At 36.9% G+C, this 25037-nt stretch overlaps 1 protein-coding gene across 3 annotated transcripts in view; it reads right to left on the minus strand.

Moving 5' to 3' along the window:
- Positions 1–3108: 3108 nt before the first annotated feature.
- The window catches only part of SsRbeta (signal sequence receptor beta), a 126632-nt gene continuing 104703 nt past the window's right edge, over positions 3109–25037 (minus strand). For all 3 annotated transcript variants that reach the window (XM_081748522.1, XM_081748521.1, XM_081748520.1), the window contains exons 3-4: positions 15828–15911; positions 3109–3273 (exon numbers count right to left, since the gene is read on the minus strand). In XM_081748522.1, coding sequence (XP_081604648.1) covers positions 3142–3273; positions 15828–15911 — 216 coding nt within the window. In that variant the 3' untranslated portion in view covers positions 3109–3141. The remainder of the gene's footprint in view (positions 3274–15827; positions 15912–25037) is intronic.

Genomic DNA, 25037 nt, shown 5'->3' on the forward strand with positions numbered 1-25037 from the left:
GCGATGCTCAATACATACACTGGGAAACATTGAGTCATTTGAAACAATAGGCGAGAAGGTTTCCTTTGTACAGGACGCATTAACACACATATTCGATGTGCATGCTCCTATTAAAAAGATCAAGCTTTCTGAAACTAAACTTCCATATCTCTCAAGTAATACCAAGATATTAATGAAAATGCGTGATTGAGCACATCTCAAGTTCAAGCGTACCAGAACCCAATGGGAAGAGTTTAAAAGGCTTAGGAACTTTACAACGTCAGTGGTTCGACAAGAAAAAAATGCTTACTTCTCTTATCGTATTAAAAACTGCACTGCAGTTAAAGACAAATGGAAAGTAATACAAGAGCTGGGTCTTTGTAACAGGAACAATGATGTAGCACTTTCTAGTGAAATCAATGATCCAGATATTATTAATGACAATTTCGTCAGTCTTCATGGTTTGCCTCCTATTAATTCTGCGAGAGTTGACAAACTAAGAAATTTCTGTCTAAAAAACATCCACAGTTGCAGACATTTCTATTCAACCCATAAAATCTAACTCAGCTGGCCTTGATGCAATAAGCACTAAAATGATCAAATTAGCGTTGCCATTCATAACATCACCTCTAACAAAAATAATTAATTATTCACTAGTTAACGACTGCTTTCCTACTGCCTGGAAAACAGCAAAAGTGGTGCCGCTACCAAAGAAACCCCGCGTAACTTCCTTAAACGAGCTACGTCCAATTAGTATCTTACCAATAATGTCAAAGGTTGTAGAGAAATTAGTAAACCAGCAATTATACGACTATGTAAATCATAATAATATTATCCCTATTATTCAATCCGGTTTTCGTAAGCATCATAATACTGTCAGTGCGATGCTCGAGGTAACAGATGGGATATTAAACGCAGTTGATAAGTCTCAAGTTGCAATCATAGTCCTCTTAGACCTAACCAAGGCCTCGATCTAGTTAATCATAACCTGTTGTTGGCTAAACTAAGATATTATAAATTCTCTGATACCGTTATAAACTGGATTGAAAGCTACTTACTAGGCAGGAAGCAACAAGTATATCTTAGGACAGCTCAAAATCCCTTATCTTCGTCACTCGTTATAAACAAAGGAGTACCTCAAGGAGGGGTCCCCTTTTATTTTCTATTTACATTGCTGTCCTCATAGATTCAATTAAATACTCTACTGTGCATTGCTACGCCGATGATACACAACTTTGCATCATGTCATCACCACAAAATATTGAACAAACTGTAGAACTTGTTAATAGAGATTTGACCTCGATTTCCGAATGGTGTACCGATAACGGTCTTGTCATCAACCCCAGTAAGTGTACATTTACGGTTATAGGAACCTCACAACAGTTGAGTAAAATCAAGGCAGCGGATCTAAAAATAAAAATTATGGAAACTTATATTTCTTACTCTACCCATGTGAAAAGCTTAGGACTCATATTGGATAAGGAACTAAACTATAATAATCATATATCTACTCAGTGTAATAAAGCTATTACTTTATTACGTCGACTTTACAAAGCCAAAGACTTTCTATCTCAGTCTATGAAATTCTCTCTCTTACAAGTTCTTGTTTTACCGTTATTAGACTACTGTGACGCTGTATATGGACCATCTCTCTCCGTTTACAATTCTAAAACTATACAGAAAATACAGAACTCGTGCATTAGGCTTGCCTTTAACTTAAAGAAATCGGAACATATCCTACCAGTGCTAAATAGAAACGATATTTTAACAATGTCGAGAAGATACCTACGCTATAGTTGTCTGATATATAAAATCCTTAAAACTCAATCCCCACGATATTTATATTATAAATTTACAAAGCGGTCACAAATTCACTCTCACGTTACGCCTAACAGTGAGAAATTCAATGTACAAAGACTTAAACTGAAGATAGTGCAAGCATCATTTTCTAGAGCAGGTCCGAGAGTATGGAATGACATACCAAAAGCTCTCACGGAAATAAAGTCTTTTAATTCATTTCGAAATTCATTAAAATCACATTTGAAGAAATCCAAGCGACTGACCTCTGGCACTTACGACATGTACAGTTTTATGTAACAACTTAGCTAAATCCAACAATATCGATACTTTTTATTGCATATGTCACTTGTTTATTTTCTGACTTATTCGTTTACTTGTATTTTTTTTAAAGTTTTTTTCTGTTCCTTCTGATGTGTAATGTTTAATATTGTATTCTTTTGACAAGGGTTAGGTGGTAGAGCAGCCATGACTGAACCTCGCCCGCTTCAATAAAGACATTTTCATTTCATATCATAAGCAATACAATTAGTTCATTATCATTGTCGCATAGAATAACATTTTTATTGTCATTATCACATAAGGATTACATTTTCTAAAAAAAATATTTACATAATTAGAGCGAGTTTTCAGTATATGCTCTGCATATGTTCATACTATTTATATTTTGAGTTGGAAATTTCTAATGAAATTAAAGATATAAATATCTTATTGTAAACACTCTACTTATGTCTCCTGATATATACAGTAGGTATTTCAATAAGACGCTGTTCTACTCCATGTCTCATCACTATACTGATGTCAGCCATTACACTTCCAGAAGATGCTGACAGTGTGTTTCCCCACAGATTGGCACTTGACAGGCAGAATATCGTACCGTTTTCTTCTGTTTTTCGCAAGTCGTAGCTGAATCTGCTCCTTCTTATTGTCCACGATCTCGGAAAAATTACTCACGCCGTCGGTCGACAGGTGAGCGTCGCGCTCATAAAATACGCATAGTCACATTTATAAGGTCAATACTACTCCAAGAGAAGAGAATGAAAAGGTTACACTTGACTCTCACACACAAGACATATCAAAAGACAGCTAGACGGCGCCTCAAGTCTGTGACCCCACTAGGGCGGCTTTGAAACGAAAATATAAACCAGGGTGAGCCCTGCGCTCACCTGTCGACCGTTCCCAGGTTAATAAATTTCAGTGTTAAAAAATACGTAAACTTTGTACCAGTCAGAGATTTGAGTAATATATCATTGTTTCTGAAGAACATTCCCCTTTGTAAGTATCTTGATTAAGGGAACTAGTAGGCGGGGTGTATAAATAATGAAACAAGTACTCGGTGTATAAATTTATTTACAGAACTACAATTTATTCATCTTTATTCTTCTTTTCTTTTTTCTGTTTTATAATATTCTCATATTTCGACTTACTTGAGTACCAGAGCAGAAATGGAATGCCCAACGAAGGTAGTGTCATAATGGCAAATGCTCCCCAATCCAGCTGAAATAATTTAAATAATAAATAAGTATATATATATATATATATATATATATATATATATATATATATATATATATATATATATATATAATGTGTTAGTGTAGATATACAGTATTTCTATGAACAAAAAACGAGACCACAGAGAACAATAATATATGTAAGAGTAAAGGAAAGAATTTGTTGGAGTATGTCACTAAGAAAGCAAACATGTTGAATTTCAGTATAGATTCTTTTTAAATGGCATGGTTCGTATATGACATCAAACTGCAACCGAACTGACTGTAGTGCAACTTGATAAGAGTCGTTTTAACATTACGCACTGCCGTAATATGAATAACACGAAATTCGAATACGAATATGGATAACTGCAGCATTTTTCAAGAGGATCTATCCACAACTTTCAGTTACGCTCGAAGTGGTGTCCATCGAAACGGAATATGAAAGCGATCCTTCTTATACTTTACGGACACTGGTAAATAAGTACGATTGAAGATTGTATCTGTCTCCAAAGAAAAATATCACATGTCATTATAAAATAAGTAAGCAACAGCATAAATAAGTACACACTAATATTGGTTGTACGTCATTCGACTTTTCTTCGTTTTACGTTTATAGTGTTCTTGCACCTATGAAAAGTTACTGATTTTGTTTCCTTCCATAAGCGTACAGTACTCTCGCGCATTGCAATGAGAACTTTACACAACGCCTTTCGTAAACTAATATCTTTAGAAAAGTAGCTATAAGAGGTCGCAGTGCTAGAGCAACTCGTCTCTGGTGCGTGGGTTCCCGATTCGAGCTCACGCCAAGCTGGCTTTCTTATGAACAAACACGGTGTGATTGTGGGTTTTCTCGGGGTTTTACTGTCTCCTTCCACTTCTGAAGTACCACCATTGTTATCTATCTCAACTAGCATCCCCCATAGCACAATCGTGGGATGTTAAAGAAAAAAAAATAGCTGTAGGAAGAGTGATAATTGATATTTTAGTCTAGGGTTACCCATGAACTCCGTGATTCACAAATTAGTACCTACGAAAATAATTCTTTCCCTTCCATAGCAGTTGATTCATGGTGCTTATCGGTCCTGATGTAAAACACCGGAAACCAAAAAAATCAGATACGGAGGTAGAATACTGAGTGAGAAACCAAATCGAGGAAAAGGAAGATAAAGTTTTAAATAAAATTATTTAATACTGCTTTTTTATCTCATGTTCTTGGTGCAGACATTATTATTATTATTGCCACACTGAGGCTGCAGATTGACCGGCAAGGCTCAGATGTGTACAAAAACAGGCACGGACGGGATGCCTTCTATGGCTGTTGGGACACCACCACCATACTCAGTCCCTAGAAAACAACATGGAAAGAAACATAAGAAAATGTAACACTAGCTTGCGGTGGTTCTGCTTTGAATATTTGATGATGGATTTCTATATATCTTGGTGTGCTTAATCCAAAAAGGACCTTAGTATGTTTCCATCACGTCGGACTTGTTTGCAAATGGCAATGTACTAAACGTAGTATATATCGAAAAATATCACAAATATGCGACTTACCAACATAGTTTGATCATCGTACCTTACGATTACGATCACCACACGTGACCCACTGATGATCGTCTTAATTTTCTGAAACACAAATGGTAAATTTTCGTAATGTTCTTGTAAGTATACAGAATGCTCTATGGGTATTTACGCATATCTGTTCCCATTATGGACAACTATCAGGCTTCGTTTCGACGAATTGTCTCCAAGCAGTGCATTCGTATGGAATGTTAAATGTCTGAAACAGTCCACACACATCAATGAAGAATACAAAGACTCCTTGTTCAGACAAGTCTGGAAGAAATTGTTCTCAGTGCCTGAACCAGGACAACGAAGTGCCAGTTGCGAGCAAATTCTTCTTTCAGCCTGAAACGAAGCAATTCTGCCGCCTCTTTAGTGAGATGTAAGTCGCAAATCACATCGTTCAGTTCCGATTGTGTAAATGGTTATAGTGCATACGTGCCAGGTTTGTAAGCCTCGTCGTTCTTGTCGGTGTCTTCACGTCCTTCACTTTCGAAACCATCTACGTCAGGTAATGTTCTGGTTGCATAAGCACAGGCACGTCTGGGCAATGAGGGACAGGACGTGACGCCGATGGCACACTTGGATAGACGATGTTGTTTTTAGTCATGATATTGAAATGAAATAGTTACATTGAAGAAAAGTATCAGCACTGATTTTGTGGCTCGCGCCAGATCATCAGAACGCCAAATCTGAAAGCCTGTTGTTCCTTGTTGACCACCATCTTAGTCTTTCAACACACGTATAGTAAACATAGTGGGGTGCCAAAGTTTTGTCTTGATGCCTTACTTGTACACAGAGATACGCGAGATAGACTTGCCGCACGAACCTTATCTGTCATTTTGCCTTGACCTCACTACAAATATTAATATATCTGCAGACGCTTTACAGTCTCTTGACGCCATGTCTAACACTATGTTTGCTACTCCGCCGACTCTCACGTTTGATTGCGGAGGATACGTACGAACGGTTGCACTAGCACTAACAGTTCAGTGTACACAACATTCAGTGACTTACGCGTTGCTATCTGCCAGTTTATTTTGCCAACGATTCGTTTTCATAATAAACAAACAGATGACAGCATTCCCTATGCCCTGACATCTGTCCGTTCGATTCATATTTGTGATGTTTTTAGACATCATATTGTGACACACTGTAATTCACAAACACTTCTGACGTGATGGACAAAAACTACGGTCATTTTTGGATTAAGCGCACCAAGATACATTGGAATCCATCATCCAATGTTCAAAAATATGATACAAATGAAATAATGCATACTTATGTCATATTAGGGAATACGATACTACTGTTTCACAGAGGGTCGTCCCGGGCACTGGAGGGAAACAAAGCAGGGCCTCCTCGGTCGTCATGAAACAAAGCCCTTGCAGGATAGGATCCTAGAACGTGCGATCGCTGTTACAGTGTGGAAAATTGGAAAACATGAAGAAATGAGACGCATGAAGATAGGTATCTTGAGAATCGCCAGAGTTAGGTGGCCTGATGGAGGAGACACGTTCAGCGGGGACTACAGAATGATTTATTCAGGAGCTGTAAATAGTACAGCAGGAGTCAGTTTTGTCTTGAATAAGAAGATAGAACAGAAACTTATAGGCAGCTGGAGACACAATGAACGGATAGTAATATTGAAGATAGCAACGGAAAAACGACGAATATGACAATAATCCAAGTATATATGCCTACATTAAGCTACGCAGATAAGGAAGTAGAAGAAACATATGAGCAAATAAAAGTATTCATGAACGTTAAAGACCAGGACAATTTTTCATCTTGGGTGACTGGAACGCAGTAGTCGGCGAAGGCAAAGAAGAAAGTAGCTGGGAATTTTGGCCAAGGAGGAAGGAATGCGAGAGGTGTACAACTGAGTTCTACCAAAGCCATAATCTAACAAATACTCTCTTCGAACAACTACTAAGAAGATACACATGGACAAGACCAGTAAACAAAGGAAGATACCAAATAGAATATAGGTGTATACTGGTCCGACAAGGATTTAGAAATCAAGTGAAGAACAGTAAAAGTTACCCAGATGCAGATGTTGACTCAGACCATAATTTAGTTTTGATGAAGAGCAAACTCTCATTAAACAAGAGAAGAGTGATAGGAACAAAAGACGGAACACAATCAAGCTAAAAAGAGATGAAAAAACGGAAAGGGAATTTGCAACTGACAGACAAAAGGACGTCCAAGGTAGCTTTAGCGGGTGACCAACTCGAAATGGGAAGCCATGAAAGCAGCCGAGGAGCCCATAGGAAGAGAATTGAGAACCCAATGTAAACCCTGGATAACAGCAGAAACATTGGAAATGATGGAGAAAAGACAGTTTAAGATAACAAATGAAGAGGAATACAGAAAATGCAGAAATCATATCAACAGAGAAGTAAAGAACGCCATAGAAAACTGGTTCAACATCTTTTGTAAGGAAATTGAGGAAAATACAGTCGAAAGGCTATACAGCAACGGCATATAGAAAGGTTAGAAAACAGTTCGGTGGAAAAAAAAACATGTACCGACATTATCATAGACAAGGACGGGACAACGCTAATAGGAGAGAGGCAGATAAGATGGAAGGAATGCATTGAAGAACAATACGGAGGAGACAGAGTGAACGAAGAACACGTCGATAAAAATGAATTAATACCAATTTTACAGTGCGAATTTGACAATACCTTGTAGGAAATACAACATGCTAAAGCCCCAGGAATAGACCAAATACCAAGGGAGGTGATTAAAGATCTCACAATAGCAATAAAGAAGAAACTATGTAATCTTATTAATGAAATGTATCTCGGGAAAAATACCACGAGACTTCGAGAAAAGCATATTAGTTCCTATCCCGAAGAGAAAAGGCGCACGGAGATGTAAAGAACACAGAATGTTAAGTTTGCTTTCCCATACATCAAAATACTGTGTAGAATTATCGCACAACGAATGGAAAGGAAAATCGAAGAATGGCTATCGGAGGACCGGTTTGAACTTAAAGCGGAAGAACAAAAGCAATACTGAGGCTACGGTTGATTATGGAACAGCACATCAGAATAAACAAACCAATTGTGATAGCATTTGTAGATACATAAAAAGCTTTTGACAACGTAGATTGGAATATGATGTTGAAGAATCTAAAGGTGGATTAGAGACAGAAGAATAATATACCACGAACCCGAGAGCTATTATAGAAAGAGATCACAAGAAAGCAAGAATGTAAAAGAAGTAAGGCAAGGTTGTGGACCTTCAACTCTCCTGTTCAGCGTCTATATAGAAAAGGCTATGAAAGAATTCTCTGATGAAAACGAGAAAGGCGTAAAAAGTAAATGGCCAGGTTTTCAACGCAACAAGGTTTGCAGATTACAGCACTGATAGCGGACAACGAAAAGGACTTGCAGGAAACAAACTTGAACAACCAACTGGAGAAAACACGCAAAATGAAGATAAATAAGAAAACCAAAATGATAAAAGTGCACAAGAGCAGGATAAAAAGGGACAAACGTATGATTAGGACAGAAAATCGAAGACCTTATGACGTTCCCCAATTCAGGGAGTCCTCGGACCGAGTGAAAAAGACCTAAGTTCACGAATAGCGTAGGTTAAACAAGTATTCGAGAGGAAAAGAAGAGTGCTAACATCAAGAAATGTATCATTAAGTGTTCGGAAACGATTTATTAAGACTCTGGTATGGAAAGTGTCACTTTATGGATCAGAGACGTGACATTTGTGTTGGCGCAGAATGCTGCCCATATTACATACCGAAAGGAAAAGGAACGAAGACGTACTACAGGAAACTAACGAAGGACGACAGATCATGAAGATATAGGAAAAAGAAGAAGCACCATGCTTGGCCATCTTATTCAGCACTCCGATTAGATCACTGTGTTGATGAAAGTGATAGGCAGAAGGAATACCAGGAAGAGGAACACCAAGGATAGAATATCTACATGCAGTTAAGAAGAAGAGACCATATCTAAATATAAAACAGCTCTTCCAAGGGAGAGAAAAGTTTTAAAATTTCCATGTTGCCCACCAACCTATGGTTGAGGTGAGAAAGAGAAGATTATTTTATTTTGTAAACGAAGCTAACACACTGTTTTCAATATTGCGAAAATTATATTGAATAAGGTAGTTTTGAGAATTTCATAATACGTCAACTGTGATTGCAGACACTTCATTAGCCGCACGACGAATGCTGAGATTCGAAAGAACTAGAACTAGTCTGGAAAATTTTTCTACAAAGTGTATTTTTGAGATTTACGGAAAATATTTGATAGCAATTTTATTACAAAGAAAAACTATATTATTTTACAATATATTACAGAGCTCTATCAACTGTATCAAATGCACAAATTAGTTCATTGTGGTGCTATCATTTCACCTTCGTGGTGAATTCACCTTCTTTCCATGTTAGCCATGATGAAGGATGAGTCGAAATTTCAAAACTGGGAAAAAGAAGAAAAAGCGAAGACTCGATACATGCAAGCTGACGACAAAGAAATTGAAGAAAATTTCACGAAGATAGTACAAGATACAACCGAGGAAGAAATTAACTAGAAATGGTCATTTATAAACACTGGATTTCTTACTAGCGTGAAAGAGGTCAGAGATTACGAATGGATCACTAAGGAAATTATGAAATTAATGGATGAGAAAACGAAATTCAAGAATATCAACAATGATGCAATATAAAAGAAAAATATTTGAAAATGGAGACTTGGCAAGACAGGGTTTGAACAAAAAATTAAAAACATCTGGGACTTCAAAGGTTTAACGACTTTTGTTTTCGGATTTGTTCTCTCTCTTCAAATAAGTTTTGTTTCACAGAGAAATCTTAATAAGTCGTTTATCTCAAGGTAACGTAAATGTTGTCATTTATATGAACGTAAAAGCTATGATGCAAAAATAAAAAAAAAAAAAAAAAAAAAAAAAATCCATTCGCTACTAGATCAAGACTTATAAATCTTGCATTTTCTTAAAAATATATATATATTTTATTACGTAAGTGGTTGAATTTCGTGCTTCTGCGTTCAAATTCAATGCGCTCCCACCAGGGATTGAATTCGGCACGACGTGAACCAAAGGAGCACATTCACAATTAAAACGAGCTGAGCTGAGGTGATTTTAGTTTAGCGTCCCTTTCAGCAGCAGGCTATATGAGACGTGGACCTACTGATTAACGTGGAATCCGAACCACATAAGCTCCCGCCGGGAATCGAACACGGGTCTCCCACGTCAAAGACGCGTACGCTAACCGCTTAGCCACGAGGGAGCTCACAATTAAAACGAAGGAGGAGTTCAGCGTGTGAGTATATGGTATATATACAGAAGCAGAAGCAATAAAAGCTCCTTCAAATAGGAATTGGTTCAATCGGAGAGAGTAAAAGGAACAGGTATACATATTCCACTAAATTGATCTTCCTGATAGAGATCTGCACGGACTCGGGTCTACAAAGTATGTATCACTTCGGGCCCGGGCCAGGCTCGGGCTGTAAAGTTTCAAATATACAACCATATTTCTCGGGCCTTTTCGGGCTTAACCTTGTAAATGCACTGTACAACAATATTTATTGTATTGTTCTTTCTGGAGAAATTTTGAAGTACAACTGCAAAATTAAATCTCTAATTGTTGTAAATAAAAATACGATTTTGCGTTAATTATTAAGTTTCTGTAATTCGGGCTTACTTCCGGCTCATTTGATTATTACATGAGCTCGGGTCGGATTCGGGCCTAAATGCTAAAATATATTTCGGATTCGGGACAGGTCCCACATTATAAACTCACGGGCCGGGTTGGGCCCGGGCTAAAATTCCGGTCGGTGCAGAACTCTACTTCCTGAAAAGGGAAAGTCCCACAAGTTGTCGCTCAAATCTGGTTGTCACATAGCACATTTGATAGAGAATCACGAGAAATGAAAATTAACAAAATTTAAGGTGCTATGGACCAGAAGGATAGGACCTACGGGGCTTCAATATTTGGATATCGAAAAAATTATATCATGGAATTAGGTAACTTTAAAGTAAATATTTTGAAAACCGTTAAAGCAATCAAACAGATACGTGCACAATATGATCAGAACAAAATGCGGTATCGAAAACCCAGTGTTGCCAACTCAGCATAAAAGTATTTTGTTTGAAATAGCACCATATACAAATGTGCACAGACTTCAAATGCACGCTTCATTGTCTGGTAGACACTCCTTTCTACATTTTAGTAACAAGATTGCTGCTTTTGCTATGTATGCATGTGGAATAAGCTTGGTTATTTTTTGAGTGATAGTTTTAATCAGTTCCTCTAGTGATAAAGTCTGCATTACCAAGTCAGTTCTATCTGTGAACATCCACCGTTTTACTTTAACCATGTCTGCAGGATCAGTTTCATAACTTTGACATTAAAAATATCTTCCAATACTTGGAACGAAGAGAACTATTGCACACTCTGAGCATACAATCTCTGTTGTCTTCACCGCAAATCACCATCTTGACCAGATCATGATATGTTTCTTCCAACTTAATGGCTGACAGAAGTAGCTTAACGTTTTGGTGGATTGTATATATTCGTTATACGTTTATTGATATATAAATGTTAAACGTTCCGTCCCCAGAACGCCGCAATTGTTCGGCCTACGGGCTCGCGTCTCTTATATATCAGCCTTTCCATCAAGAGTGAATTTCGTGCATTTGCTCTAAACATTTCCTGAATTTGGCCCACCTGGGGCCTTTTCCCCCCTACCCCCGCGTTTACTCGGTCTACGGCCTCGCACCTCTTAAACTCAAAATCCTACCAAACTTCAACTTTCTTTTCGTATGTTAACTACCTAAGATTTTTTATCCCAAGAAAACAACCATTTAAATAATATGGGGATTTCTTCATTCCTTCTTTAGGCCCCCTAAAAATTAAAAATATTCAGTTTTGGCAATTTTTCTGTCGGTTATCCGAAATGCTACAATCCTGCTAAATTTCAACTTTCCACGTCAACCGGAAGTACCCCTTTATTTTTTTGTCAGTTCATGTAGTTTTTTTTTTACATTGTTCCTCGAGAATTGTGTGTTCCTAGAGAACTAGCAGGACCACAATGCTTTGGTCGCGAACTAGCAAATTTAGAAAAGCTTCCTCTTACATCAGGATATTTCAACTGAAACTGTAAACAGAGTTCCCTAATGTTGCATAAAATAAGGCGCTTTTGTTCGTACATACTTCTTGCAACACTTACTTTATCCTTCTGGTGTGGCATTGGTCTTGTGAATTCATCATCACTGTAAAACTGCAATATTAAACTTACAGTTTCGGGTGGTAGGCGTTTTCCTTTTCTTCTGCAGGTGTTGCTAAGATGGTTGCCTCTGTTCGAAGTTTTCTTGCTGTGCGGGCAAAGTACGCTGACACAACGAAAATTTCCGCCGCTTTCTTTCGGGAACATGACGACGGCACTAAAGTAAGAATTTGATTTTTTTTTTTTTTTTTCCATTCGGCTGACTGTTCTGAATTTTGCCTTCAGTAAATCTATGATTTCATTGAAGTCATTCTCAGTTTGCTTGATGCTTTTGTCTGCCATCCGAGTTGTATTCCATGTGACTTTCAGTTCACCCTCGTTTAGTGAAAAAATTCGAGCAACTTATCTTCGCAGTTTCTTCTGCCACGTGTAATTTTCTTTTTGCAGCTCTTACCTTTGTATTATCTTTCATGGCATGCAGCTTTAGTGGCGACAAACCTAATACTTGGAAACATCTTATATCGCGCTTTTCTCCCCCCCCCCCCCTAAAGGGGGTATCAATTCAGAATCAGGTGGTCCAGTTGCAGGGGGAGGATTCACCGCAATCAGCATCTAGTTTCTTCTTGTGATGCTGATGATGATGATGGTTTCTCCTCCACGCACTTTCAACATCCAGTACAGTTTGGTTGCAGGATTGAAATCTATATTTTGGAATTTGTAGGTTAATGCTTGCTCCAACGAAACACTTGTCAGACCTGATCTCGTATTCCGACCAGGATGTTTATTGTACGGATCACATTTCTTTTGATATCCAGAAAACTTGGTTACAAACTATTGCCTATGTTGTTCACATACCATCACTTCACTATCTTCAATAGTTTCACCGCTTCTCCTCAATAGTAGTTCCCTTTCTTCAGTAGTGAGTGTTCATATCTGTGAATTTTCCACTACACACTCGATCATTTAGGAACTAACCAAAAGCACAAAACAGCTGATCAGCTGGATCCATTATTTCAGACTTCCTTAAGAATGTTCACAAAATACAATACACAGAGAGAGAAAAAGAGAAAAAAAGTTCATATTTCTACGTTAACTACGTTAACAAATGGACCAATTTTCAACCGGTTTGCAGTTTCAGATTCAGCATCAGAAACCAGATAAGCACATGAAAATTTTCATTTCATTCTGCGACAGGTTGATGTCAAATGAGACAAATCCTTATTGAAGATACGTGGAATGAGTGTAACACTCCGATTTTGATAAAATTTGGCAGGTAGATACTACACAAAATAAACGAATGCGTTTTTTTTTTTTTTTTTTTTATTTCTGCGGAAAAGCTGTTTTAGGGGACAAAATACCTTGCCCAAAATTTTAGAAGTTGACACCCGAAAGGTAAGAAGAAATTGACCGAAGTGAATGAAATTGTGCACAAATATTGTAGAGGTAAGGTCAGTGAATACGTGTTTCGTATTTTCTTGAAAAGAAAAAACTGTTAGGTGGACCGATGGCGGAAGGAGGGGGGGGGGGGGAAGGAGTGGACCGAAGCGAATGAAACTGTGTGTAGATATTGGATATGTAAAATAAGGCCTTTCGTGTTTCACAAGTGTCTCCATCTGATTTCTTCAAATTTGGCAGATCAACAGTAAGCACAAACAGTATAGTGTATTTTATAGTGTTTCAGGAGGCGCCTTTAACACTTACAATGTTTTTTCGCATAAAAAAAAAAAAAGTGTGCTGATGTGTCAAATCTGAAGCAAATCGGATAGGGACACTTGAGAAACACGAAAGGCCTTATTTTCCATATACAATATCTACACACAATTTTATTTGTTTCGGTCCACTCCTTCCTGCGCTATTACGGTAATATTTACTTTTTTTCGTAGGGGCCGAGGCCTCAACACTGTTTTTCTGCACAAATTAAAACACTTTTCGTTTCTTGTTACGGAAATTGTCCCTATACGAAGTTCCGTTGCAATTCTTCACATTCTTTAGGAAATTCTGACATACAGGATTCATTATGAAAGTAATGAGCATTGGTTTAGAAAGACTGTTTTATTGTTCCGATTGTTACAAATCTTTAAAATTCCTCAAAATACGCTCCTTCTGCATCGATACACTTCTGGAGACGTTTTCCACGCCTGGAAAGCATCTTTAAAGTCCTCGGCTGGAATGGCTTTTAAGAATCTTGTAACATGGGCTTGAATGTTCTGCACGGAGTCCCAAAGTTTTCCTTTGAGGTGTCTCTTCAAACGGGGAAACAAAAACAAGTCACTAGGAGCCAGGTCAGGACTATAGGGGGAATGGCGGACCCTGGGGTTCTGCTCCGGGCCAGGAAGTAGACGACGGTGAAGGCGGTGTGACTTGGTGCATTGTCGTGGTGGAGTTTCATTCAGTCTTTGATGTCACTTCGAACGCGGGCGACCCTGCGTTTCAGTCTCTTGAGCACTTCTAGATAAAATCCTGCGTTGACAGGTTGTCCTGGTGGCACAAACTCGAAATGGATGATTCCTCGAACGTCGAAGAAGACAATGAGCATGGTTTTGATTCGGGATTTGCTCATGCGCACCTTTTTGGGGCGGGGGGAGGATGAGGTGTGCCACTCCGCACTCTGCCTTTTGGATTTTGGATCGTATTCGAACATCCAGGATTCGTCTCCAGTTACGACCGAGTCTAAAAAGTCCGGATCACTTTCACACAATGTCAACAACTCCTTGCAGCGCAAAACTCGAAGATCTTTTTGTTCGTTCGTCAATACCTTCGGCACAAGCTTCGCACAGACCTTTCGCATTTGCAGGTCCTCGGTCACTATCCCATGTACCGCAAATGTTGACATGTTTAGGGTCCGTGATTTGTTGAATGCTCAGACGCCTGTCTGAGCGCAACACTTCAAGCACTCGGTTAACGTTGTCGTCGGTCCTGGCCGTTGTTGGGCGTCCAGAACGGGGCTCGTCGGCAACCTCCTCCCGACCCTCCTTGAACGACTTGTGCCATTTTCCGACCTGGGATCTTGACAAACACTCCTGCTTGTAGGCCTCTTTCAGCATCTGGTAAGTTTCCGTAGCATTCTTACCCAACTTGATGCAAAATTTTTTGGCGTAGCGTTGTTCGAGCGAATCCTCCATCCCGCCGTGTTACAACTTGTAAAAACGTGCTTCACGCGGATCGATATTCACACGCTGTTACTGCTCGCAGTAGACTGACTCCGGGCGCGTTTGGAAGGACAGACCACCCACTACTTTTTCCGCGCCCGCAGCGCGCGCTGCGGTGGATTGTTGAGTCAGGGTAGCATCATGATCATTACTTTCATAATGAACCCTGTATACTTTTGCACTTTTGATATTTCGTAACCGCCCCACCCAACCGCTTTTTTTTTCTTTCTTTTTCTTTCTTTCTTCATGAAACTACGAAACCCGTATTCCTTCATTTTACGTCTGCAATATCTGTGCACAATTTCGTTCACTTCGGTCCACTTGTTTTTCCCTTTCGGGCGTCAAATTCCAAAATTTTGGATGGGGGCTTTTGCCCCTAAAACCGTTTTTCCGTAGAAAATAAAAAACATGTGTTCGTTTATTTCGTATGTAGCATCTACCTGCCAAATTTTTACCAAAATCGGAGTTACATTTGGGAAGTGTTACTTCTAATACACCTGAATTTATCCCCTAACATACATCAGTTTCAGCTATTTGCTTGATGACAATAATTTAGTGATTTTTTTTTTTTTTTTTTTTTTAAAAAAAGTACCATTAATGAACAGTAATTCTTCCGTAATACTTACCACATGGGGAGAAAATTTCCTATCATAATCACGGAAAGCAATAATAACTCCTTCTCCAGGTTCACTTGTGACTGCAAGCTGGGACTGGAATGAGAAAGAGAATTATTTTACTCTTTTTGTAATTGAATTAACACATAACTGTAGTATATAATAAACTTAAGTACACAATAAGTTGAAACATACAATTAGCTGGTGAAGTGGGCAAAAAAACAACTTGAAACTGAGCATATGATATACTGAGGTACGTACGACTTTAATCAAACTTAACCCATATCTTCCCATTGTCCCAAAATTGGGCGCTCTACATTTTATTTTTTTCCTTTTACCTATTATGTTATTTAAAAGTAATTATTGTACTGTTCGATAGGTTTGGTATGTGGCAACACAGGACTTGCAATTTCCGTTTGTTCTTTGTTTATTTAGTGCTTATGGAAAGGAGAGAATTTGGCGGAAACTCAACAAAATATCGAGTCGGAAAAAGTTAATTGTTTTTTTCTATCTTCTAGTATTTTAAATTTGATCACTTTCATTTGCTCATTGTATTAGATCTTTCCATATTCAAAAACAATATATATATATATATATATATATATATATATATATATATCTTCTTTGTACATTATAGCTTTATGTTGTTAACATAAAACTCAGACGCCCCAATAATGGGGCAACGGGAACTGTAGGTATGGTGGGAGTATAACCTACAGAAGTAGTTGGTTTGCATAACTTTACCTGATAGTTGCAATCTGGATGTAAATAGAAAAGGATATTTACAATATTTACTTCTTGTATCTGAATTGCCTACGTTTAAGATAACTTTAGACACACACAAATGAAATAATAGATAACATTCAATATCACAACGCAAAATTTGTGTGTTGCAGCACATCGCAAACAAAACAAACAAACAAACAAAAAAAAATTATAATAGTTATGTCCCTTACGATTACGCAAACTAAAACGCAAATTTTGTTTTGCATCAACGCAAACTCCTATGGAATAACACCCAATATGTTCCATTATTTTTTTTTTTCGTTACAACACACTGTTATTTCAACTCTAAAGGTACCGCAAAAAATGAAGAAAATGCTAAGTGCCTCATATAATCAGATAACAGATATAGTATCAGGCGTAACAACTGTAAGGCACAGAGATAATAGTATTGTTAATGCTGCTATAAATAAGGTAGGCGTATCTCCATTAGGGAAAGCAAAGCGTTGGAGTGAAGCACTAAAAAGAAAAACTGAAATAGGTCAACCATCTTACACTGCAGTATACATATGTTGATAGGGGTGTTGATACGTTAGATGAAAATATATTGCTGCTTACAGAGTCCAAATTCGTATGAAGGAATGGTACCAGCAATTTCGAATGTATCCTCTCAGTGCAACGTGTATTATTTATTCAAGTTAACACATAATGAAAGGCAAAGGAACAGCACTGACTTTTTGACATGTACAGTCCGCGGAAAAAAATTGGTACAAAAATTTTAAGTCCAAATGAATAACAAACTCTTGCCCAGTTTTCTTATGCATTCCCGCAATACATGTATCAATCGATTAGTTGCTTCTAGTATTTATTCCAACTCCTCCCCGTCCTCCACCTCTCCTTGTCTAAAGCAGTGTGTATGACGTAGTACACTCTTTCCATTCAGCTGAAAAAGAAACAGGAATCAAGTTTACAACGTTATAGCTTTAAAACAGTCTTTTCCATTCGTTTGTTCTGAAATATTTTTAAGAGCCTAAATTAAAGGAAAGTCACACAATCTTCCCAGAGCTTCATAAATATCTTTAGTTTCATTCTTTTCTTTCTTTAAAGAGTGCAAGCTAGTAAGATGCTCCCTAAGAAATCTATGGAAATTGCCAAGAGCTCTAAAATATCTACGGACAGAAACGAGTTTTATTCAATGATTCATTTAATTTCTTTTCAGTAAGTGCAAGCAAATGTTTCAGGGGCGTCATTTGGGCAGGACAGGAGGGTGTAATTCCCCCTCTCTTGAGCTTCATAAATACGTATTTTTTGATCAAATGTATAGTAATACACTAATAAAAAGTGAAAATCTTATGTCGCCGGAGAATCTCTTTTTCATTTTCTATTTTTTTCTTTTCTTTCTTTCTTTTTTCTTTTCTTTTTTTGCAATCCGCTTTTACCTTGATTTGACTTCGAACGACCGCCCCTCCCAAACAATCATCCTGGATCCGCCCCTGGATGATAGACATTTTAGTAAAATATGCCCTCAATCGCTGAAATAAATTCCTGTCAAGCTTTCGATCGCTGAAATAAATTTCTGTCTACGGCCCTGCAAAACAGTGACGATTTTAGGGAGTGATCAGTTAGTAATGCCTCCCTGGAGCAACGACACTTCCCCAGAAGTCATATCTCCGATAATTCAGAATGTGATTTGTGAATTATCACTTTTCACTCTCAGTGTCTTGAAACGCACCAAAAAGGAACTGTTCTGAAGTATTTACTGGTTCTCCCTATGACCCCATTTCAATATGGCCAACCTTGGACATATACACATCTGAAATATCACCTTTTATGTCAGTGATCCCGAAAACTATCCATTCGACACAAATATAGGATATTTTCGATTCTTTATTCCTGTCACCCTCCCATTGTGAACTCGAAGCCAACCAAGGCTTATTTTGGACTTACGCAGCATCCACAGTGTCACTTTTCATCTTTGCATATGAATTCGACACTAATTTCGTTCGTATTTGACTACTTTTACATGTCACCTTCACCTCTTGGTAGGGATTTTTCCAGTATCTCGCCCCCACAACTATGGAGAAATTTCAACCAACTAAGTATAATTATAAATTATCATCTGAAACACAACAGTACGGGTGATCTTTTTCGCAGAGGAATTCGTTAACTACTGTTTCAATATCAATGTATTGGCTTTTTTTGCTGTCCATGCTGAAGATTGCCTAAGGGCTAAACTTCATCTGCACTATTGTGCAATGAATATAGGTTTTAGTGGTTTAATTTACTGAATACTCGCTTAGATGTTTCTCTCGTCACAGAAAAAGTGATATACAGTTATAAAAGAAAAATGAAATGAAATATCTAATTTTTACGTCCCACGATTATGCCGACTATGCTAATGGAGAGAGTAATGGTGAGAAATAAATGAAATTGTTTAATGAAACAAGTGGCAGGAAACGGGAGAAACCCGAGGACACTCATGCACACGGTGTTTGTCCATAATAAAGTTCATTCGACGTGAGCTGGGATCGAACCAAGGACCCCATGCACCATAGGTAAAGTTATAAAAGAATAGGCGTCTAAACAAATACGGAACACTACTATCAATGAGAGTTATCTAAGATTAGATTTTTAGTTATTTCATTCTAAGTTAAAATTTCAATCAATCTTGTTCTTCATTACTGTTCGAAAACTTAAAGTTGTTGCTGCAAGGACGTGATAAATCTTTACAGTAGACTTCGCAGTCCCCTCCACAGCTTCTTTTTCATGTAAGGCTAAAGTAGTCTCATTTTAGACATCGAGGAAAAATAGTGGAATTACAAATTTTCAATGGGACCCGTTTTACTCTGGGCTCCCTCAATGCACTGCCGTTGGTTACGTCACTGTTCAGGGTGCATGATGCAGCTTCTGCTTTTAGGAATACTTTCTAAGGCAGTACGATTTTTTTTTAACTGCTGTGTGAATTAAGTTGTATTTGCTAGAAGTGTCGGTTAAAGGAAACTAAAGATCCTACACTCAAACACATATAATCTCTTTCGAAACTCTAATGGAAAACGAAACGAATCGTCCTAAACATGTTACGCTTTTGAAGAGAAAAAGAGCAAAGCAGTAGTTGCACAGGGCCTAGGACAAATCTGCCAATTACCAAATGCGCCAATCGTGAAAATGGACAAATCTGCCAATGGACAAATCCGCCAATGGACAAATCTGCCAATTGACAAATCTGCCAATTACCAAATCTGCCAATTACCAAATGTGCCAAACGCAAAAATGACCAAATGCGCCAATTGTGAAAATGGACAAATCTGCCAATTACCAAATCTGCCAATTACCAAATGCGCCAAACGCGAAAATGACCAAATGCGCCAATTGTGAAAATGGACAAATCAGCCAATTGACAAATCTGCCAATTACCAAATGCGCCAATCGCGAAAATGACCAAATGCGCCAATCGTGAGAATGGACAGATCTGCCAATGGACAAATCTGCCAATGGACAAATCTGCCAATTGACAAATCCGCCAATTACCAAATCCGCCAATTACCAAATCCGCCAATTACCAAATCTGCCAACGGATAAGTCACCGAACTATCATTTTATTTTAGATGTATTCTTCAATCATCATCCTACAATATTACGAAAAAGAAGAAGAATTATTTATAAAAGAAAGCGGAAAAGGGTACTTTAATTTTGATGTGTTTTACTTTAATTAATTCGCAATTATGTTTCAAAATGAATGTTTACTGATGTTGGTTGTTGGAGTTTAGTATCCCATTGCTGTACATAGGTTATATGAGACGTGACGTAACGCGATTGAATTTTAATGCCCTCTTACTGGGAATCGAACCCGAAAAGACTAATGTTTGTTGTAATCATTCGATAGCCAACAAATAATTTTCAGAGTAAGTTTCTCTTTATGTAGTTAATACGTTTAAAGTGGATTGAATATGATCCAAGATTAGTTCATATAAAAGGAAAATTAGTATAATTGAGTTCACTTCGCATCTGTTAGTAAATACACATTAGTAACTGGTGTTTTGTAACTTGTATGCTTAGTGATTTTGTAATAATTTTGTGATCCTGATTACAGATTTCTAAAGTGAAAAATATTAACTGTTAACAATCGGATTGTACGTTTCGTTACTTGATTTCTCTTAACATTGACACACATATTTCCAAGAATGAAACGCGTAGTTCTAACAGTCTTCCAATGACGAGACATATATCATTCCATTGATAATATTGAGGTAAACAAAATGTTATACATGCGTGTAAAAACCCATGTAAACTTTTCTAGAACATGTAGTAAAATATCGTATTCGTAGATATGAACATTGATGCTCTGTTACAGCTACTTACTGATATAAAAGTGAAATTGAATTATATCGTCATTAACCATGCACACTGATCTTGGAATTGGCCTCCCTGGATGTAGATATCTTTATTCGAATTTGTGACAAGGATATACACATATTTCAATACCTCCCCAAAATTATACAGAAGTCGTCGCTGTCATTAAGATCTTTATTACACCAATTCTAAGACTACATTACTCAGTTAGTGAGATATAGTCCACACTGTTGATTGATTTTCTTCCTTTAAAAATAACATTGTCAAACACATTATATATGTATAAATCGATAAATCACATCGAACCAAATAAAATGAGATGCTCGAATACAAGTTTAGTTTATAAAAAAAAAATTGCTGCACTAACAACTGTATCTTTTGTTGCCAACAATCAGTGACAGCTTTCATTCATTGTCCTGGCAGTAGTGAACTAGCAGAGTTTCCTCGTCTTTTCGTAAGGTGACACATACACTTTTTCGAACATGATAGTTGTAATCGTAGGTAATAACAATCAAGTTAATTAAAAAGTCTTGGTAATAAGTATTTTCAAATTGGTTAAAATGAATACGAACCTGTTTTCGGGACGGGTAATTTGAATAGGAATATCAAAATATAAGCCGTCACTTTAGATTTTTTAAAAGAATTTCACAAAAGTATTTACTTAAAATATTAACTTTACTTATTATTTACAAGGCTATGAAAAAATATTTCTTCACATTCTTTCAAATATTCACAACTTTCACAATTACAAATTAGAATTTCTCACTAAGTACTTGATCGTACAAAATAGAAATACCAAAATTTATAGTTGTAAAACAATTTCTTCTGTTATAACTTTCGGTTTTAAATTTCACGACTGTAAATCAGGTCAAGCGGACAAAAGTTACTTGTAATATGGGCAAAGTTCCTACAATCTAGAACCCCGCAAACCTGACTCTTAATAAATTATATATAAAAAAAAAACTATATATTCTAAACGTTCTAAATAGAGTACTCAAAAAAGATCTCAAGATACGTGTTTGCAAACAAGTCATGATTATACTAACTACTGCCTACTTATTAACGATGTTATTATTGCTAAAATAATTGCGTTTCTTCTTACTTTCCTTATCCATTTTCTGTTAAAGATTATAGATTCTTGTTTAAGACTTTTTATCATTAACTTTTACCGACTGTATTTTTCTACTTATAATAAGGAATACATATATTGGTTTATTTCGAAAATGTAAAAAAGAAGCAGACATCCGCTTAATGAATTAGGTCAGCCATAGACAGGGCTGCTCGTATATTTCATGGTCTTTCACACAAATTCTATGCGAGGTCCAACCAAACTTGTGAAATCTCCATCCCCGTAAAGGTCGTCAGCACAGTTGCAACTTCGTTTTTGTTGAAATAGTCAAGTAACAATATTTATATGGTTCAAGTCCTTTTTCTTTATTATTTCTTCTACTACTTTTAAATTTGAAAATTGAAAGAGCTTTTGTGTAAAGTGTATCCCTCTCATAGTGGGCTACTTACATGATGATGCACCACAGGCACTTCGTCGGTAACTTCAAACTTGAAATACTCATAACGGAATAAATTGAGTTGAGTTGATTTTAGTTTAGCGTCCCTTTCAGCAGCGAGGCTATATGAGACGTGGACCTACTGATTAACGTGGAATCCGAACCACATGAGCTCCCGCCGGGAATCAAACTCGGGTCTCCCACGCCAAAGGCGCGTACGCTAACCGCTTAGCCACGGAGGAGCTCTCATAACGGAATAAACAAAATAAACAAAGAAAAGAAATAAACTGGCTCCCCAAAGACCCGCTTTTCCACAATATTAGCCACGGTTACCCCCTTTGCGGTCATATTAGTAAAGAAACGCAGTTTGTCCTTTACAAGATAATATTTCCACTACATACATTTACAGTCTTTTTAAAATTAAATAATATACAATAAGCCAATACATTACTCACATATTTATCTTCGTATTCTCTTGTATTTCTTTCATTATAATATATTCATGGGCATATATAGATTGATCCTTTGGAACAAATGCTATAACTTCAATAAAAGTATCACAAATTGCCTACTTATAATACAGCATATATAAAGTGTGTAAGTGTTATTCTCTTACATACAATTTTTACTTTATGGTTTTTCAATGGATAGGTTAGGTTCTCTAAAATAACGATGTGTATGACATATTTCCTTTTCTGTACTTATAAATTTATTTATACAAAACTTAACATTTCGACTCATATTTCTTTGATTTACTAACTAGTTATATATTTTTCATTATTCATTTCGATAACCTGAGAATAGTTGTAAACTATAAATTTATAAAGTAAGTAGTCATAACTTCGAAATCAACGTGTTTTTTTCTTCCATTTCTCATTCAGTCACTTTCTTTTAGAAAAATTGTACTGTGTCTTTTTTACAATTGCAAACGTAATATAGAGTCACAATGATACAATTTAATGGCATATAAATATTATAATGTCTTAGGAATGTTCGTTAAAATGACATACATTAAAGCTTATACATACCAAGTTTTTGATAAAGTTATTACAACCCATTATGTATTAATAGTGGCATCTTAGGAAGAAGGGCAATGCATTATACGACATTACATTAGTTGAATCGCTTTTGGCGTTCTTTTAGGTACCTCATTGCAACCACAACCTTGAGCTACACCACGAGATGTAGAAAGAGTAGAAACAACATTCTAGATAAGTGTGTTAAGTCTGGTGAAGACACTATTATAGTATTGAAACTTTACATTTTATACAGTGTTTTTATTAAAAAGTGCTGTACCTTGTCATGACAATTGAGTTAAATATAAAATTTGTTTACAAGGTCTACAGGTGGTTTATTTAACGTTAGAAATATTCTTTGAACATATCGTTGTGCATGTTAAGGAGATGCAAAGAATTTTCACCTATACAAAATTAAACATCACTTTCATTATTGCTTACAGTAACTGTTTACATATACTTAATTTTCATCTCTGAAGCAAAAACAGATAATTTTTCCAGATATATTTATTTCCTTTCTACAGAAAGTAATTTATTACTTGAATTATTAAAGGTAAACTAAAATATTGCTCTGAATTTTACCACTATTTTACGTATTTATTTATAGACCATTCTCGTGGGTAATGATGTATATAGTTATTCGCTGTAAGTCGTAAGTAAGACAGGTGCGGATAACCATAATTGATAGGACGATCACTACCAACTTCATTGGAACATGTGTGGGCCCACGTGAACGCACGAACAGTAACCAATCTACTATTGAATCGCACGTTTATGTTCTTTTCCTACGATTTTTCTCCATCTGTTCATCGCTTACAGGATCTTCGTCATTGACTAGGCACATGGAGGACGCTGATATTTCGATAATATTGTCGTTTTACCCTTTAACACAATGGCGACTATTGAGTGTGTATGAATTTCGCATATAGGATGAATACCAAAATTTTACTATAGGGCATTAAGCTACATATCTCACACATCTGTTGTTCCGCTATGGGTGCTTTCATCCTCAATTGTCATCTCTATAAATATTTGAACAACTTTTTGCGATTTCATCTTCGAGGAGGATAACACACTTTCATAACATGAATCAGGTGTATTCTAGTCACTTTATACACCTTCTACTCTCGTTTGATAACCTACCCTTGGTTCATCAAACATAGCCCTAGCATGCGATTCTGACAGACACATGATTATGACAGCATTTCCTACGATCACCGCCTAGCTACTTTAAGACTATATACCTGCTCAAATATCAGTTTGTATTCGTACTGGAAGGTGATATTAACATGAGTAATATGCGTTTTTTATAGCCTTTATAACGTATGTCTGATGCGAGCAAGTGATGCAGTCATGAACACCAAGTTTCCCTTCTTCTTTTGAGCAAGCTTTCGTATAGATGAATGAATTCTTATTCTATGTATTTATCTTGAATGGGGGCAGACATCAAAGGGTATAAGAGTTAAAATGGTCTAAAGCAAATATTGTAATCCTCGGAGTGTATAAGAGTTAAAATGGTCCTAAACTAATATTGTAATCTTCTGAAAGTCCTTTTTGCACATTTATCCACAATATCTATAAACCCTCCCTTTGAGCCTTCACGTTAATCTAGTCGCTAGTACGCAGCA

Source organism: Thermobia domestica, chromosome 2 (assembly GCF_964235325.1).
Source record: "Thermobia domestica chromosome 2, izTheDome1.hap1.1, whole genome shotgun sequence".
Taxonomy (NCBI): Eukaryota; Metazoa; Arthropoda; class Insecta; order Zygentoma; family Lepismatidae; genus Thermobia; species Thermobia domestica.